The sequence below is a fragment of the Tiliqua scincoides genome, chromosome 1, assembly GCF_035046505.1.
Source record: "Tiliqua scincoides isolate rTilSci1 chromosome 1, rTilSci1.hap2, whole genome shotgun sequence".
In the NCBI taxonomy this organism is placed as follows: Eukaryota; Metazoa; Chordata; class Lepidosauria; order Squamata; family Scincidae; genus Tiliqua; species Tiliqua scincoides.
In genome coordinates, this window is record NC_089821.1 from 147,186,041 (window position 1) to 147,203,097 (window position 17,057).

At 43.8% G+C, this 17,057-nt stretch overlaps 1 protein-coding gene across 4 annotated transcripts in view; it reads left to right on the top strand.

Annotated features, from left to right (window-relative positions):
* Positions 1-17,057, top strand: part of PAK5 (p21 (RAC1) activated kinase 5) — a 126,440-nt gene that overhangs the window by 47,890 nt on the left and 61,493 nt on the right. The window contains exon 1 of one of the 4 annotated variants that reach the window (XM_066610472.1): positions 6,979-7,043. The exons of the other annotated variants lie outside the window; for them this stretch is intronic. Within the exon in view, the coding sequence (XP_066466569.1) occupies positions 6,983-7,043 (61 nt within the window). The 5' untranslated portion in view covers positions 6,979-6,982. Of the gene's footprint in view, positions 1-6,978; positions 7,044-17,057 lie in introns of those variants that run through there. 4 annotated transcript variants of the gene reach the window in all.

The window sequence follows — 17,057 nt, forward strand, 5'->3', positions numbered from 1 at the left end:
CTTACTTCCGTTTTCAGGCTGGAGGTAATGCAGTGAGGAAGGATTAAATATTTCCTGAAAATAACCTTACATTGTGAGAATGTTTGCCTCAGTGGCGTAGCTAAGTGGGTGGAGGGGGTAGCAATTGGACGGGGCAACAAGCTGAGCTTGACACTAGTGGCCAAAATTGTGAAAACCTTGGTACATACAAATAAAACCATCATGTTATATATCATTGGAAAGGTAATTTAATGCTGAATGCAATGAAACAAACTGCGTTAGAATATCTGTGTTCTATCAAACGTTATGGCCAATAAACCAGAAAATTATTTATTTACGTACTTGATAACTTAAATTTGATTTCATCACAGAAGGAGGGCTACAAAATCTTCTCAATTCGGGGTAGCAGATACCTTAGCGATGCCACTTCCCCATTTTTCATTTTTAAAAAGTGTGGGTGTGACATCACTTCTGGAAGTGTCATCACTTCGGGGGTATCATTTTGCACTTGGCATGGGCTACACTTTCATTAGCTGCACCACTGGTTTGCTTGTTTTCATTCCATAGCTACTGTTACCCCTCTTGATTGTTGTTTTGTTATAATTTTTTTTTCCTTTCTTTATTGTTCAATCTTCTCCTCAATTACAGCCCAACTCTCTCCCCCACCATGAGTGCCAATGTAGCCATGCCAAAATGCTGCACACTGCATCCTGTGGTGGTGGGGTGATCAGACAGCCTGCAGGAAGTAAGTGAATACATTTTGCGCTTACCTCCTGGCAGGCTGCCTGATTGCTCTAGTTTTGGACATTTTCCAACTAGCTTGGTGGTTCATGTCCAAGGTGAGAAAAGGGGCAGAGAGGTTTTGGAAAGAGGGGATAAGATCCAGCGTGCACCATTACTGCTGGATCCACCCTCCCCTGCTTCATCCTACCCTTGGTTCCTCCCCCACCAGTACACTCAGTGACATTAAATAAACGCTACACTCACTGACATTACATAAACAAGTTCTCTTAGCAGTATCAAAAATTGGGCTGCTTTTCTTGACACATCAGCATGTTGATGGTAACAGCTTAGCCTATATTGCACTGTGCACGCCTGAGTGTTTCCACATGAGAAGCTATGCGCTTTCATGTTCTGTAATGTTACCTGCACTGACTAGACTGGATGATTACATCATCCACCTTCTCTTTGGCATTACCAGTGACGTAATCAGATATAAGAACGTAAGAAGGGTCTTGATGGATCGGATCAGAGATCCTGTTTTCAACATCCTGTTTTTCACAGTGACTCTGGAAAACCCAGAATTAGGACTGTAGGCAAACTGCCCTATCCTGCCATCAGAGCCATAACGCACTGCCCCGCCGCTCAGAGGAGTGACATGACATCACTTCTGTGTCCTTCAAGGAGGGGCACTGGCTGGCCTTCGAGGGGAGCCTCCACAGGAGAAAGAACTGGGGGTGTGAAGCCACCAGCACCTGCCCTGTAACTAGTGCAGAGCCTGAGGGGCAGTAATGTGCCCCCTCTTGGTGTAGCGCCTGGGACAGGTGCTCCTCAGGCCTCACCCTAGTTATGGCTCTGCCTGCCATTGCTTCCTGGAAACTGGCATTTAGAGGCATTCTGCTGCTGAATCAGGGTGATCAAACTTTCATAACACAAGAGCCACATATGAAAAACTTCAGATGTTTGTGAGCCGTAATATTTAAGAATTCTTAAATATATTTACTTAAATTCTTAAATTTAGTTATGAATTCTTAAATATATTTACACCTATGAACATTAAACTTAACATTTAAACTTAACAAAAAACTTAACGTTTCAATCCTGTCGTCTCCTAGTTTATACCTGGAGAATAATAATGAAGTTTGAATGTTATTTATTTATTTATTGTGATGCAAAAAGAAGCTCAGACAACATATTTCCATGAGCCGCACATTATATGTCAAAGAAAGATTTATATGTGGCTAACAAGCTGCCATTTGGCCACCCCTGCTCTATATGGAGTGAAAAAGACAGGATTTTTTAAAAAGTCTCCTACATAAATATAAGCAGGGCAGAGTCCAATTTTCATCAGTTTGGCTTTTGAGATCAACATTGTACATTTTGATGAGCGAGAGCCAGAATATTGCACAGCTAGGACTAAATCAGGCTAGCCTTGTGTTGCTCTCTTTGTTGTGACCTGGAACCAGCCTCAGTGCATTCCCTTTGTGTCATATGCCACATGCTGTGATCAGAGTGGCGTAGGTACCACAAGCATTTATAAATAGTTTCTGGTCGCAGCTGCTAGTTTGGTGAAGTCTCGGTTTAATCGTGGGTTGTATTGTCCTGTTTCTGTGGGGAGTCTCCTTATAATCAAGTGTACGATGTGGGAGGAGGTGGGGATAATTTGAGTGAAAGCAAGAAACGGTGGTGCAGAAAAGCATGCTCAGTTTTATTTCATTGTACCTCTCTCATGTTTCATTTAACATTTGGGAGGACAAAAGTCGAAGTACATGGAATCAAATCAAGACAAAACTTTGCTTACTCTTCGTATAGTATAGTACCTATATAGAGCTTTCCAAATTTTTTAGCACCTGGACCCACTTTTTAAAATGACAATCTATTGCCACCCACCAGACAAAAAAAAAGAGATCTAGCAAGTTGTTGATTATGATAAATTATTATTTAATAATAATTGGAGTCCCGTGCTCCTGACGCTGCTAGAGACCTTACATATAGTACTGTATGTACTGTATGCGTGTGTAGACATTTGGTAGGCTCTCTAGAAATGTAATTCAAGGACTGTTCCCCCAGAGGTTTAGTATTTGGTGTGCTGTAGATCAAGTGTGAACCCAGTTTCAACCTTTTTTTCTGATCTGGAAGTCCCTAAGTGCACATCTTGCTCTCCAGGTCAGCCTTCTGGATGCTAGAAGTATTCCTATATGTGTGTGAAGTCTACACATAATTCCTATAATAACATATGTGAGAAAAGTTCAACCCACAGATATATGTTTTCAAGACTGACTTTGACTACTCTCTTTGGAGAACATTGGTGGGCCTGTCTGATGGCGTCTGCAGTGGTGAATGGGTGATATAGAAAAGTAAAAACAATAGAATGGTATTCTGTTTATGTGTGCAAAAGAAAATGGAGACTCTTTCCCCCCACTACCTGCTGGACCATTACATAAACAAAGAGATTAAGGCTAAACAATTGGATCATTTACCTCTCAGCAAGGTCCATTGGTTCATCCAGCAGAAAATTGAAGTGTTGTGAGCCAGTAAAAACAAAAATGCTGTAGAAAGAGTGGCATCTTGCAGGCAGCTGCTCATGAATACCAAAATTTTAGCAGGGCACTCAGTCAAATTTTTAAACATGACGGACCTTTTACAATATAATACTGTATATTATATTACTGTATAATCTGAGTCTTGAAAACGGTAGTGGCTTGCCCCCTCCTGAAAAAGTTCTCCCTGCATCCCATAGTTCTGGGTAATTTCCAGCCACTAACAAACTTCCCTTTTCTGGGCAAGGTGATTGGATGGGTGGTGATGTCTCAGCTTCCAAAGGTGCTGGATGAATTTGATTATCTGGATCCCTTTCGGTCCATCTTCAGGCCAGGCTTTGGTATGGAGTTGACCCTAGTCACCTTGGTAGATGACTTGTACTGGGAACTGGACAGAGAGAGTATGTTTCTGTTAATCCTGCTGCATCTCTCAGCAGCTTTCCACACCATTGCCCATGGTGACTATTGATCATAGCGTCCTAATAGGTCATTGGTTAGTTGGGGCATGGAGGCCTTGTTTTGCTGTGGTTCCACTCCTTGGCTGACGGGTCCCAGAAGATGGTGCTGGGGGATGCCCAGTGCTCTATTCAAAGTGCTTCTATTAATGCTTCAAGCCCTTGACCTCCTGAGACTGGAGTACTTAGGACTGCCTGCTTCTGTATTTTCCAGGCCTGTCTCCTACGATTATCTGACGGGGCCCTGGTTTAAGTCCTACCTTTAACAGAAGTTGGAGGGGTGATAAGAAGAAGCAGGGCTGTTTCTGTGGTGGCACTGCAGCTGTGGAACTCCCTTCCTTATGAGAACTACCCCTCCTTAGGGACATTCTGGCTGGGGTGGAAGATATTTTTATTTCAACTGCCATTCTGAGTGTGGGAAGGATGAGCTGCCTTTTACTAGTATTGCATATGGTTTTTTAGTAATGGCTTTTTAAATTGACTTTACTCCTGCTGATTTGCTCCTTTTTTATCTGGGGCTCCTGATTCAATCGTTTATATTTGCTGTTTTAATTGTGCCTACCTTGTGCTGCTATGGGATTTGAATGGAGTTATGTTAGTGGTGCTGGTGCTGGTTTTTCTTTCTATATTACTGCTGTTTTGAATATTACTGTGGTTGTGTCTTAGTATTGTGTATTATTTATTATGAATTTTGTTGGCCACCTTGAACTTTTATGGAAAGGCAGAGTATACATTTTTTAAATAAATAAATATGTGTTATTTGTATATTGTATTTTTTATTGCCAAGGGTTTCAGCCTGAACAACTATAAAGCTCAATGTTTTCAACAGCAGGATGTTTATTTATTTAAAGTACATTCCCTGCCCTTCAGTTCCAACTCCCTGAGTGGCTAACAAATAATGCAAAACAGATGCAAACAAGAAAATCATGTAGCAAGAGTAAAAAGGACATTAAAGGCATAAAATCATAGTCGTTGTATAAAACCAATTCAACCCAAGTTTCCAAAGACTTGGGAAAACTAAAAGGGTTTTGCCTGGAACTGAAATGACATGCAAAAAATACACCAGACAACCTTCCCAGGGACAGCATTTCAGAGTCAGGGTGCCACAACCAAAAAGGCTTTCTCCTTGATAGCTACCAGCCTGACCTCAGAGCAAAGACATAGCAAGCGGGAGCAGGGGGTGCACTGCCCCGGGTGCCAAGCCAGGAGGGGTGTCAGGCCCATCCAAGATGGTGGTGCTCTGATGTTCTTGCAAGCAGTACACATGTGCTGCTTCCCAGTCAATTTTCAGTTTCCGCTGCTGCTGCAGTGTGCAGATCTCCAAGCAGAGTGACTGCTCTTCCGAGCCTGCCCGACGTGGCACCAGTTGCTTCTGGTTTGCAAACTTGGAGGCCATAGATGGTTGGCACTGAGGGCGAGTTGGGTGGGCTTGGACTCAGCCATCCTCAACCCTTCTGAGCCTGCCCAACTTGGAACTTGGAAGCCATAGGTATTTGGCACCTTGATCTGAGTCGGGTGGACTCTGCCTCATCTTCAGCCTTCCAAACCTGCCCAGCTTGGCCTGGGGTGCCATTTGCTTCTGGTTTCCAAGCCACATCTCAGGGTGGCTGCTTCTTCTCCATTCTGAGCTGGAAATAGAGGGGAGGCGGCTGCTCCAAACTGTGGCTCGCAAACTGGAAGTGATTGGGGTGACGTGATGATGTCACCATATTGCTGCCCAGTTACTTTTGTAAGTTTTTCAAAAGCAAAAGTTAAAAAATTCCCCAAATGCTTGTTTTAATGTGGAATAAAAGGTAGAAAGTCAAGTTCTCTCAAAAAATGACACTCCCTGCTCCTGGAGGGACCAAGGAAGGGAAAGAACTTTCAGTGTCTGTCTCTATTTCAAGCAAGAATTTTACCAACCTTTTAAAGGCAGAATGGTTTTTATTGGAGGGAGGGTTTGGAGACAAAGAGAGCAGTGGAGAGAGAAAGAACAGAGATGCAAAGGTTTGAAACTGAAGTGGGAATGACTGGGGAAAAACGTGGCTGCCGTTTTGATGCTGAAGACTCCAACTGAACCCCTTTCTCCTAACAGTGTGATCCAGGACATGCTTGCTTTGAAGTAAGGCCCACAGTATCCAGTAGGACTTGCGAATAGGACGGTGTGTATACTGTAATATTTTGTTGTGGGACAGCTCTCCTCTAGATCTATATCCCATTGATAACAAGCTCAGCTGATTGAGGGCCCAATCCTATCCAATTTTCCAGTGCCAGTGCAGCTGTACCAATGGGGCACGTGCTGCATCCTGTGGTGGAAAGGCAGTACAAAGGCCCCCTCAAGGTATGGGGACATTTGTTCCCTTACCTCGGGGCTGCATTGCAACTGCACCGGTGCTGGAAAGTTGGATAGGATTGGGCCCTGAGTGCCTGTCGGTTTGTACACAAAATGGGGGCTTCCACAGTCAAGGTGGTGATTTCTAGATATTCAGAAGGCTCCCTGGGCATGCCGGAGTAGATACGTTTGGAATTTAAAAGAAAAGGTAAAGGGAAACGGAACAGCTTGATGTGACCTGATCATTTTCAGTGGCCCCCAGAAGCCAGGGAATGTTGAGGTGTCTATGGAAAAGGAAGATAGAACAGCAGCAGAACTGTGGAGGAAGGACGGAGAGAGGGTCATGGCCTGCTTGAAACAATCAGGCAATTAGGTTTGGGAAGATACTTGGTTTTGTTGGGGTTCCTCTTCTTATTTATCCATCCATGAGCTGCAAATTGATGTTCACCTTTTGTAAACGCAATAACCTTTAGCTAAAGGCTTGCATTCACTGACTTGATTCATCAGCCAGTGGTAGAAAATGGAGTGTCGTGTACAGTGCTTTGACATCCTTTTTCAACCATGTGCATGATCATATATATTGGGGAAGGGCTGGAGCTGAGTGGCAGAGCACAGACATTGCATGCAGACGATGTCAAATTCTGGCATTTTCACCTACAGCTAGGAAAGGCCCTTGCCTGAACCCCTGGGGGAGCCCCTGCCAGTCAGTGTTGACAGTGTCGAGCTTCAAGGATCAATGGTCTGACCCAGCTGGAGGCAGCTCCGAGTGTCAGCATTGGCGAAGGACAGCATTTTTGGCGGAAGGAACTGTATCATTGTTCTGTGCTTATCTCATGCTGAGGAGTAAACAGTCAAAAGCTACAAGCAGGGAAGGGGGGGATTTCATTCTGCATAGCAGCTATTGCAGCTGAGGCCTCACTCCTCAGGAGTGGAATTTTTAAGGAAATACTTGGAATCAAGAATCAGCTGAGTTCTGGATGTTCAGAAATGGATGTCACCCAGAATGTTCTGGGTCTAGAAGCTGTAGCTACTCAGGGGGTAAGTAAAACAAAAATCCCCTCTCTCATCCCAAGAAAGCAGTTCTCACAAATCATCAGTGTATCCCATTCTGCATTGGCTTGCGTATGACATCTTAACTGGAGGTTAAATTATCACTAGGCTGTAGCAGAGCATGCGTCTGGTGATTTACGTTACAGTAAGGGAGAGTTGCTCTTTGTTGTACTTAGCTTGAAGATACTAGTTTAGACTTTGTGCTTGCTAAACAGTATTTTCGGATAATACAGTGAAGACTGTATCTGCTTTGTTTGTCCTGTTTTGGCATGTTCGTAGTCCAAGTCAGTGCTTTTCAGCCACTTGTGCTAGTATCACTAGTGCTAATGCCCAGTGTGGCAGGTGGTACTTGGCCTCCCTCCCTGCCATGACCACATGGCAATGCCCTGACTTCAGCGGAAGTCGTAGTGCTGGAGTCGTAGTGGCTGGAGTCGTGGCACATTGTCGGGCAAGAAGTGTCTGTGCAGTTGCCTGGGCCTTCAAAAGAGGCATGATTTGGGGAAGGAGGGTGCAGGGCAAAACTCCAACTCTGGGGGCAGAGCTGCTGGCTCCGGTGACATTCACAAAAATGGTACCTGCATAGATGCGCATACATGTGCAACATACAGGGTGGGACAAACTGGCAACTGTTTTGTAAAATAAAGCAACAGAAAGAACAGCCTGGCAAAATGAGGAAGCTACATTTAGGGCGCAATCCTAACCCCTTATATCAGTGCTTTCCAGCACTGGCATAGTGGTGCAGATGGGACGTGTGCTGCATCCTGCAGTTGGGTGTCACTCATGGAGGCCTCCTCAAAGGAAGGGAATGTTTGTTCCCTGACCTCAGAGCTGCATTGCCCTTAAGTCAGTGCTGGAAAGCGTTGAAAGGTATTGTGTTGGCAGAAAAGCTGAGGTGACCTCTTACTATCACTATGACATTTTTAGTCCCCGCTCTGTGCACTTATGCAAGTGTGTTTGTGTGCTGGGCGAGAAGGGGGATTGGCACACAAAAGCCAAGTTCATGCCATTCCAGAAGACACATCCGCTTGCATTGTTCAAGTGCACTGACAATGACAGAACGTTGAATTGGCTGTGTCACTGTGGTTTTGGAGAGACCAGTTGAGGGACAGAAAGAGGTACACTCTCTTGCCGCGTGTGGCTGCTTAAATAAATAACTGCATGGTGGCCATAACTGTATGGAGAAGCAGGCTTCTGTAGTAGTATCTGGCCCTATGGAATGTTCCACTGACACAACACTGTTTGAAAACTGAGGGGAATGGGACTGTGTGTGGTAAGGCTTACTGTGCGTCTGGAAAAATAAGGTCTTTTCAGTTAACAGTGAGCTTGGTTTGTGTTTCAAATGCTCCTTTCCCAAAGTCTGTGACAGAACTAGAACCCTTGAATTTTGCCAACAAATTGGCATGCTTGTTGTATGCTACAGTCAGGAACATGTAGGCTGTTGTGTGGTGCGTGTGGTGCATGCTTCCCTTCCCTGAAGTAGAGGCTTTTACTACATCTCCTGACCTTTGACCCACAAGCAACAATTCGCTATAATTATGTTTCATTATAGGCTTCCTTTACTCCTCTCATATCAAAAAATGGCTTTTAATTGCAATTGGTGCTCTAGAAGCACGGCAGCTGAGTGCGGCGGACATATTGCGAGTGGAACATCTTGGCCCGGCTCAGGACGATGAAGCAGAGCCGAACTGCCGTTCTTTCAGGCCAACTGGCTCAGTGAAAAATGGAAGGCTGTAATTTTGGCAATTACCCTGACGACAGAGCACCAGGGTCCTCTGCACATATAAAAACCAGTGATTTGAGTGGCACAGTGCCAGTTTTCATCAGCTGGGCATCATTAATGTAGAAGATGCGGTCTAAGTGAATTTTCAAGACTGTTTTACAGTCTGAATGCAGGACAAATGGATTTTCACACTTCTGCAGCCACTGCACTAGAGTCACTTCAATTACGGAAAGGCTCAATTGATGCTAATACATTTCATTAATGCAGAAATAAATTTCAGACTTCCGGTTTGGATGTCTCCCTTCGGCAACGGCAAACATATATTCATTACCACCACCCCCCACTTCACCCATTCCTCCTGGTAAACCGCCATCTCTGTCCTTGACACTCTTGTAACTTCAGCAACACTTACTTTTCTATTTGCAAACTAGGAAAAAATGCCAGCTGCGTTTGGCTCTTATAACCGTGTGTCAGAAAGGAACCTAAGCGAGGTGTTGCATTTACAAGTAGTTGATGATGATTTTGTGAGCTTCTGTACTGGATCAGAAATTCATAGCCCAATCCTAAATAACATTTCCTACCACCCTTCCTCCAAGAAGCTCAGGGTGGTGTACTTTCCTCCTTCTGTCCTCACAACACCCCTGTGAGGTAGGTGAGGCTGAGAGATAATGGCAGGCGCAAGGTCATCCAGGAAGTGCTCCTGGATTTGAACCTGGATCTTCCAAGTGCAACTCCTGAACCACGACACCAGAAGTGGAGCGGGGGGGGAGCAGCACAGTAAGTACAGCACGCTCCACAATGGGCCATATAAGCAGCCCCTCCCGCTCAGCATTGGAGCCGTTCACGGAACTAATGTTTCGTGGCTGTGTCTACCCCAAATGGCTCCGACGCTGAAGGGGACCGCTTATATGGCACGTTGCAAAGTGTGCCATACGTACCGCACCACCCCCTTGTAGCTCTGCTTCTGCACTACACCATCCTGGCTTTATGGGGAGAATTAAAAAAAGAGAGGTGGGGACCCTTATATGGTGGGATGTGGCTAAACCAGACCAGGGCACCTACTCAGCCGGAAGGCCTTCTATGGAGCTTCAGTAGTCAGCTAGCATAAACCGCACTGTTTTTCAGGAAGGCCTCTGTTTTAGAGATTCTGTTTACGAATGTCAGCTGATCTGTTAAAGGATTTCATACAGAAGTGCCTTTCAGAACATTGTCCGTCGTCCCCTCCCCCAAATGACAACACTATTTCTTTGGTCATTCTGTGCCAGCTTTTACTATTGCTGTACAAGCCCACATTGTCTTTGATTTTTATTTAGTTGTATTTATTTCATTGTGCATCTCAGATGTTTCTCATGGGCCAGCCATCCCGAGACACCCTGCTGTGCTGTGGTGTGACCAGTGAAGGCATTTTCCACCATAGACCAGGTATTGTGTGCTTCGGAAGAAACATTGGCAATGGCAAGGCGCAGCTGGCTTGGAATCATGTCAATGTTTTCTTCATACTGTATTGCATAGAATGGCAATAACTTCCAAAAAAGGAAAAACAAGAGAATAATTTAAACATTTTTTTTTTTTTAGACAGGCTGATAAACAGCATCAGTTCTCAAAACAAGATCTGCTGTAGCCTTTTGCTAAGTTTATAAATCAACATGTGGAGAGGAGATCAGGACTTTGATGGTGCCTTCTGGTCCTTCCCCAGCTGCCATACATTTATGGTCTTGTTTGCATGAAGGCCTGAACATATACACCTGAACCAGCAGGTATTATTCTGATCCTGATGTGGTTCTCTTCATAGAACTACATGTGATTTATGGGAACTTGCTCTGGAGGTAAACAGGACAAGAGAAGCAAGTCCCAAGAGATCTCTGAAGCAATACCCTAGTTTCAAGCACATACTCTTGTCAGCAGCAGAAAAACAGCTGTCCTTGCCAGCCACCTACTGGTAAGGTGAGCTCTGGGCAGAGCTACATCAGCATCCTGTTGCAATCACCACATTCCTCATGTCATCCTTGCAAGAAAGCCCTTTAAGGCACGTTGCTTATTTTATTTCCAGCTTTTCCATGTGCTGCTCTTCTGTGCCTGATAATGCCATTTTTGTTCCTGTTCCATGTTCCACCATGACTTAACTACCAACTCATGGAGAAATTTTTTGTTTTAGTGCTTGCTGGTTGGTTGGCAACCTTCAGTCTCAAAAGACTATGGTATAAGCCTACAGCACCCGGTATTCCCAGGCGGTCTCCCATCCAAGTACTAACCAGGCCTGACCCTGCTTAGCTTCTGAGTGCTTGCTGAGAGTCCATTCTTTGAACAGACTGTGTGGTCTGTTGCTCCCAGGCAGAGCTTTATCAGAGGGAACAGGTTAAGTATTCCTGATCCAGACTGCTTGGGATGGGAAGGTGTCTTCATTTCAGATATGTCTGGATTTTGGAATAATTGCAAAATTATTATTATTATGAGAAATACTTCCTGTTGCTCTTTTCACAGTTACCCAAATGGGTGTCTATTGGCCTCTGACATTTTTCAACAGTGTTTGTACAGGTACACACCAAAGAGCAGAGAATGTATAGCTGTACAAAGTTTCTTTTAAGCCCCTTTTGGGGTGGCAAAGCTTCTTTTGGCCCCTTCCTCTTCTCCATTGGATCATAATTTCATATGATTATTGGATCATAATTTCTAAAAATTATAAAACAGGTAGGGCCTCGGTATCTGCGAGGGATCCATTCTAAGACCCTCTGTGGATACGGAAAACAGCAGATCATGAAATCCACTGTTTTGGCCCCTTTAAACCCTCCAGAAGCAAAACCTGCTGAGTCTGCTTGCTTCCCCGGCCTTCCTAATACCTTGTAAAGGCATAAAAATGTCACTTCCGGTTTTCATCTGAAAACCAGATGTCAATTTTTTTTTTTGGCCTCTAGGAGGCATTCTGAAGCCTGCAGAGGCCACAGGCAGATGCTCGGGGCCTTTGCGGGCTTCAGAAAGCCCTCCAAAAGTGACTGGAGCAGAGTTCTGATCACCTGCAGAGGGTTCAGGTTGGGCCAAGTCTGGCTCAACGCGGGTCCAGGGGACTCACGTTGAGCCAGATCTGCAGATAGAAAATCCACAGATAAGTAGGCTCAATCTGTATATAAAACTATGTAAGCTTACACAAAATGTGAATGCTAGTCTTCACATAATATATTCAAACATTTTCTGAGATTTACAGGAGCTCCCCTCCTTTGGCTCCTGGGCCTCATTTTAGACCCCCCAGCCCAGGTACGATGTAATTTTGGAGGTCCCTCCTTTGGTACCCCCTGAACCCTCCTCTCATGGGCCCTGGTCCCAAGGGACACTAAAGGAGGAGTAGAAAAAGCCATACAAAGCCACAATTTTACAGTTTTTATTCATAACACATTCTAAAGATGCAACTTCTGTTTATGTATTTTCACTATATATATATATATATATATATATATATATATATATATATATATATATATATATATATATCCCTCACTAAATATATATTTAACTGATTTTCTGTACAATCATATGAATTGGAACTCTTAAAGAACTCTATAAGAGAACTTCAAAAAGTTCAGACATTCCAGAGTACCAAGACCTTTGTTTTAGTCTGGCATTCCCACATGGTGACGCCCTTTACATGCTCAACCCTGTGAGCCCAAAGGCACAAGCAGTGACTTGGACACCCACACACAGTGCCAAAGCTTTTGCGTATCTGATTTTGGATATGCAAGTTGTCATTTTGAGAGTATAGGCTCAGAGACTCAAGTCATCCCTCACAAGGCACTGTATTTCATGCTGGTAAATGCACAGTACCTCTCTGTTTCCCAGTAAGCGTTTTGCCAAGGGAGAGGGAGGGCTTGCAAGGTGCATCATACTGTAGCTTGCAGCCTTTGAAGTGACAGCTGCCACTTTAAAAGAGCCAAATATGTTCACTCCTGTCTGCACCCTTCAGAAAGATCCTCAGAGCAGGGCACTGAGGCTGAAAGATCTGAAATTCCCCCATTTCGGCTCAGCACTACATCTGACCCAGAGTTAACTACACTGGTTCAACAACCTGTATTTACCCATGATAAGAATTAATGTGATTTATTCTTTTAACCCAGTTTCTGTCTTATTCCTATCTTCAAGATCTACTGTACTTCCTTTTGGGAGAAATGCTCTTTCAAGAGCTATAATGTCACATTCTAACTTAGCTGTAGATCAGGAAAGAGAATTGCTTTCTTCAAGTTGCACATAGGAAATGCATAACTTAAGGTGCCATATCTCATTTATTATGGTTTTTGCTTTGTTCCATTCTCCATGTTTAGTTTTTTTGCTACATAAGTTTTTCTGCTACATGATGCAAAATTGCATGTACTGTAGTCTTGGGGATACTTCTGATGGACTTGGTACCAAAATACGATTTTGTACAAAGATTGCTCAATGTCTCCTAAATTGAACAGCTCCTATCAGCATCTATAATATGATGCTTCTATATGCATCATATATAATATGATGCTTCTATATCTTTTATCTTATCAAATTTTTTATATGATACTTCTATATATTTTAAGTTCTGTGTCACTGTAAACTATAGGATAATATCAATGATTAGATAATATAGGATAATATCCATGATTGGATATTGGGAGCAAAAGATTGCTTAGGTTCTGATTTTGCCAAAAGTATGCAAGTGTCTACAAATTCTTCTGAACAGCATGGCAATTGCCTACCTTTTACTGTACAACTAGGCAAGGGAAGAAAAAAAAAACTCTTTTTTAGATGCTTGCAACAAGTGGTAATTTACACAGTGAAATCAAAACAGAAGACATTCCTAATGTAAAAATAAAACTGATACCATGTGGAATGCAAACTATGGGTTACCATAGGGGTGTCAAACATAAGTCCTATGGACTGAATTTGGCCCCTAGAAGCAATTTATCCATCCCCGTGTTGTAATTGGGCTCTCACACCATGATAATTGGGCTCTCTGATATCTTGAAATTATGAACAAGAGTTGCACATTTTCTTTTCTGTCACTTGCACCTAATGAGTTTCTACGTGAGAACAAAGTGCTTATTTCTGACCATCATCTGCTTAATGATGTCACTTTCTGCTTAATGGTGTCTCTTCTGGCCCTCAGCAAGCACCAAGAATGCTGAGTTCAGCCCTCTGCCTGAAACAAGTTTGACAACCCGTGGGCTACCGCTTTAGCCACTTTGGCTTACGCATCAAGTAGTGATTCTCAAGCTCCCTAGGAGTTTGAGCCCCGCAGTAAGTCCTTGCGGGAGATGGTGGGAGGCAGCGACGTGATCACCAGGATCACGTCGCTGTGAAGGGGTGCAGGTGCTTCGCTGGACACCAGAGCCTCCTGCAGCCTCCTGGAGGTGCAGTGAGCCCTGCGCCAGCCTCCGCAAGGCCTCCCAAAGCGTGCTGACAATGAAAATATCAATCACAACCCAATTCTGGTTTGGGATCGCGAAACCGGGTCACGATTGATATTTTCAAAGTCAGCGCGTTTCAGGGGGCCCTGTGGAGGCCAGCGCGGGGCTCCCCGCACCCCCAAGAGGCTGCAGGAAGCTCTGGTAAGTCCAGCCAAGCCCCTGATCTCCTTCACTGCAACATGATCCTGGCAATCGCTTTGCTTCCTCCCCTCTTCCCACCCCTTAAAGGGGAAGCGGCCAGGGTTCTCTGGCTGGGGCATTATGATGCCCCAGTTTGAGAACCTCTGCCATCAGGGATCAGAAAAGCAGGCTATAAATACTTCGAATAAATTTTTTTTAAAAAAACTTAAGTCGCTTTCGGTGACATGTTTCGTTTTCCACCATGTGCTTTTTGACAGACCCACACATGATTCTGGTGGTTTGACAGAAGGAGGGCTGTAAACTACTGACTTCCTTCTATCAATAGAAATGTCAAAATGTGAAGAAATATTCCTAGGGAGACACTGATTTTTCCAAAGTGAGGAACAGGCTGTAAGATTCAAAAGTCTTAGATTTTTGTTGCCACACTGCAAAGGTCTGTGTTAATTATTTTGGGGCGTATGCCAGTGCAATCCACATAACCCTGCAGCTGGGCACTCTTTCCCCTTTGAAACGTCCCTTTTTGCCCAGCATGCAGATCTTCTTGAAAATTCTGGGACATAAAAGAGTTAGGAGATGAATTTAACCTGCCAAGTTACAGCTCAAGCCTATGCATGTCTACTTAGAAGTAAGCCCCATTGTAGTCAATGGGGCTTACTCCCAGGAAAGTATGGATAGGATTGGGCTATCCTATTGGGCTATAGGAATCAGTGCATCTCAGGTCTTAAGAGTCCTAAAAGCACGTTTTGAATGCACACTATAGTACTGTGGTAAAATACATTTCCATTTGCAGCACTGTATTAAGATAATGTTCTTTGTTGTATTAATTAAGCAGTAAATATGTGTGAGAGGTTTGTAAAGTGCTGGAAAGAGCTATGCAATGTTGAGTGTGTTCTTTTCTCTATTACTGAACCAAATGCCATCTCTCAGAATGTATGGAGCAAGTACAGTTTGTTTCTACCTGGATCTTCTTATCTATTTTGCATCCTGGAAAAAAAAACTTCACAGCAGTGGCATAGCTAAGGGGCCGCAGGGGACAGCAATTGCACTGGGCAACAAGCTCTGGGACCCAATCCTATCCAATTTTCCAGTGCTGGTTCAGCTGTGCCAATGGGACATGCACTGCATCCTTTCATGGGGAGGCAGTCACAGAAGCCTCCTCAAGGTATGGGAACATTTGTTCCCTTATCTCAGTTCTGCATTGCAGTTGCACCGATGCTGGAAACTCAAATAGGATTGGGCCCTTAGGCGGGCAACAACCTGAGATGGACACTGGTGACCAAAATTGTGAAAACCTTGGTATTTTTGAATAATTCCATCATGTTATACAGGTCCAGCCTTGTTATACACGGATGTTTTCTGCACGGATTTGACTCAACACGAATGGCCCCTGCAAATGAGAAGGAATATGCTGATTCCTGGAGAAGGGGAAAAATGCACCCCTTTAAAATCACAGTTTAAAAAAACTGCTTTTTACTGTTGCAGAGAGACAGTCATACAAGTGATTACAGCAGCCATTTTTAACCACTGTGCCATGGCACACTAGTGTGCCACGAGTAGTCCACAGGTGTGCCACAGGAATTTGGGGGAAGATCGTTTATTAGTAGGGCCAATGGGGATGTGAGTCCCCACTGACAGCATGGTGTGCCTTGTCAATTGTCAAAAACCTGATAGTGTGCCTTGACAATTTTAGTGCCTTGTCAGTGTGCCACGAGATAAAAAAGATTGAAAATCGCTGTATTACAGGTGTAACCTAAGTATCCCCAGATTTTTCTATCTCAAAGCAGATGAGAAGGGCCCCATCAATCATTCTCTCTGCAGGCTTCACTCCTCCCTTGCCCCTGAGCACATGAAAGAAGGCTAAATGGTAGCGATTATCACCTCCATTCTTTCCCCCTCATTGATAGCTGCCTCCTAGTGAAGCTCCTGGAGACAGACTGATTGTCTCTGTGTGATTACAAAAGTCAGCAAGGCTGTTTTTAAATCACAGGAGGAAAGAGACTTTGTTTTTTTAATTGATTTGCTATAGTGCATTTTTTGTCATCCAGTTCTTGGAGTTCTTGGAACAGAACCTTCCCAAATAATGAGACTCAACCTGTATACCATTCAAGGCAGAATTTAATACAGAATGCAGTGAAACATATTTTATCAAACATTATAGCCAAATAACCAAAAAATAAAAGCACAACTGTATTATGTAACAAAAACTGGATTTTCTTCACCCAAAACTGATCAATGAAACAGATTGTTCCAAGAGCCAGTTAGGTGCTATTACGATACAGCAGGGAACCAATAAGGTGTTAATCCGGGAGAGCCTGAGGGGAGGCAGCAGAACAAATAGGCCATGAGCTACTGGGGGGAGGAGGTGAATTTTCTCCCCTTTCCACTTTTTTAAAAGCCCAGGCATGATGTTACTGTGGGGCATCATTTTGAACTTGGCACCGGTCTATATGATCATTAGCTACATCACTGTTTTGCAGTGTTATTTAAGGCACTTTTACATACACCCGAATCAGCTTCAGTCAACTTGGTTACAGAAGATGTTGGCATCTGAGTAATGCAGAACAGATCTTTGTGTGGAGAACACAATTGTCAAAACAACAACAACATAAAAGTCAGGCATCCCAGGTCCTTGGGAAGGGCTCAATGGCTGGATAAAGCAAACCAGTTAGTAATGCCTACCTGACTGTGCGAAAATCTAAATAACATTAATAATATGCT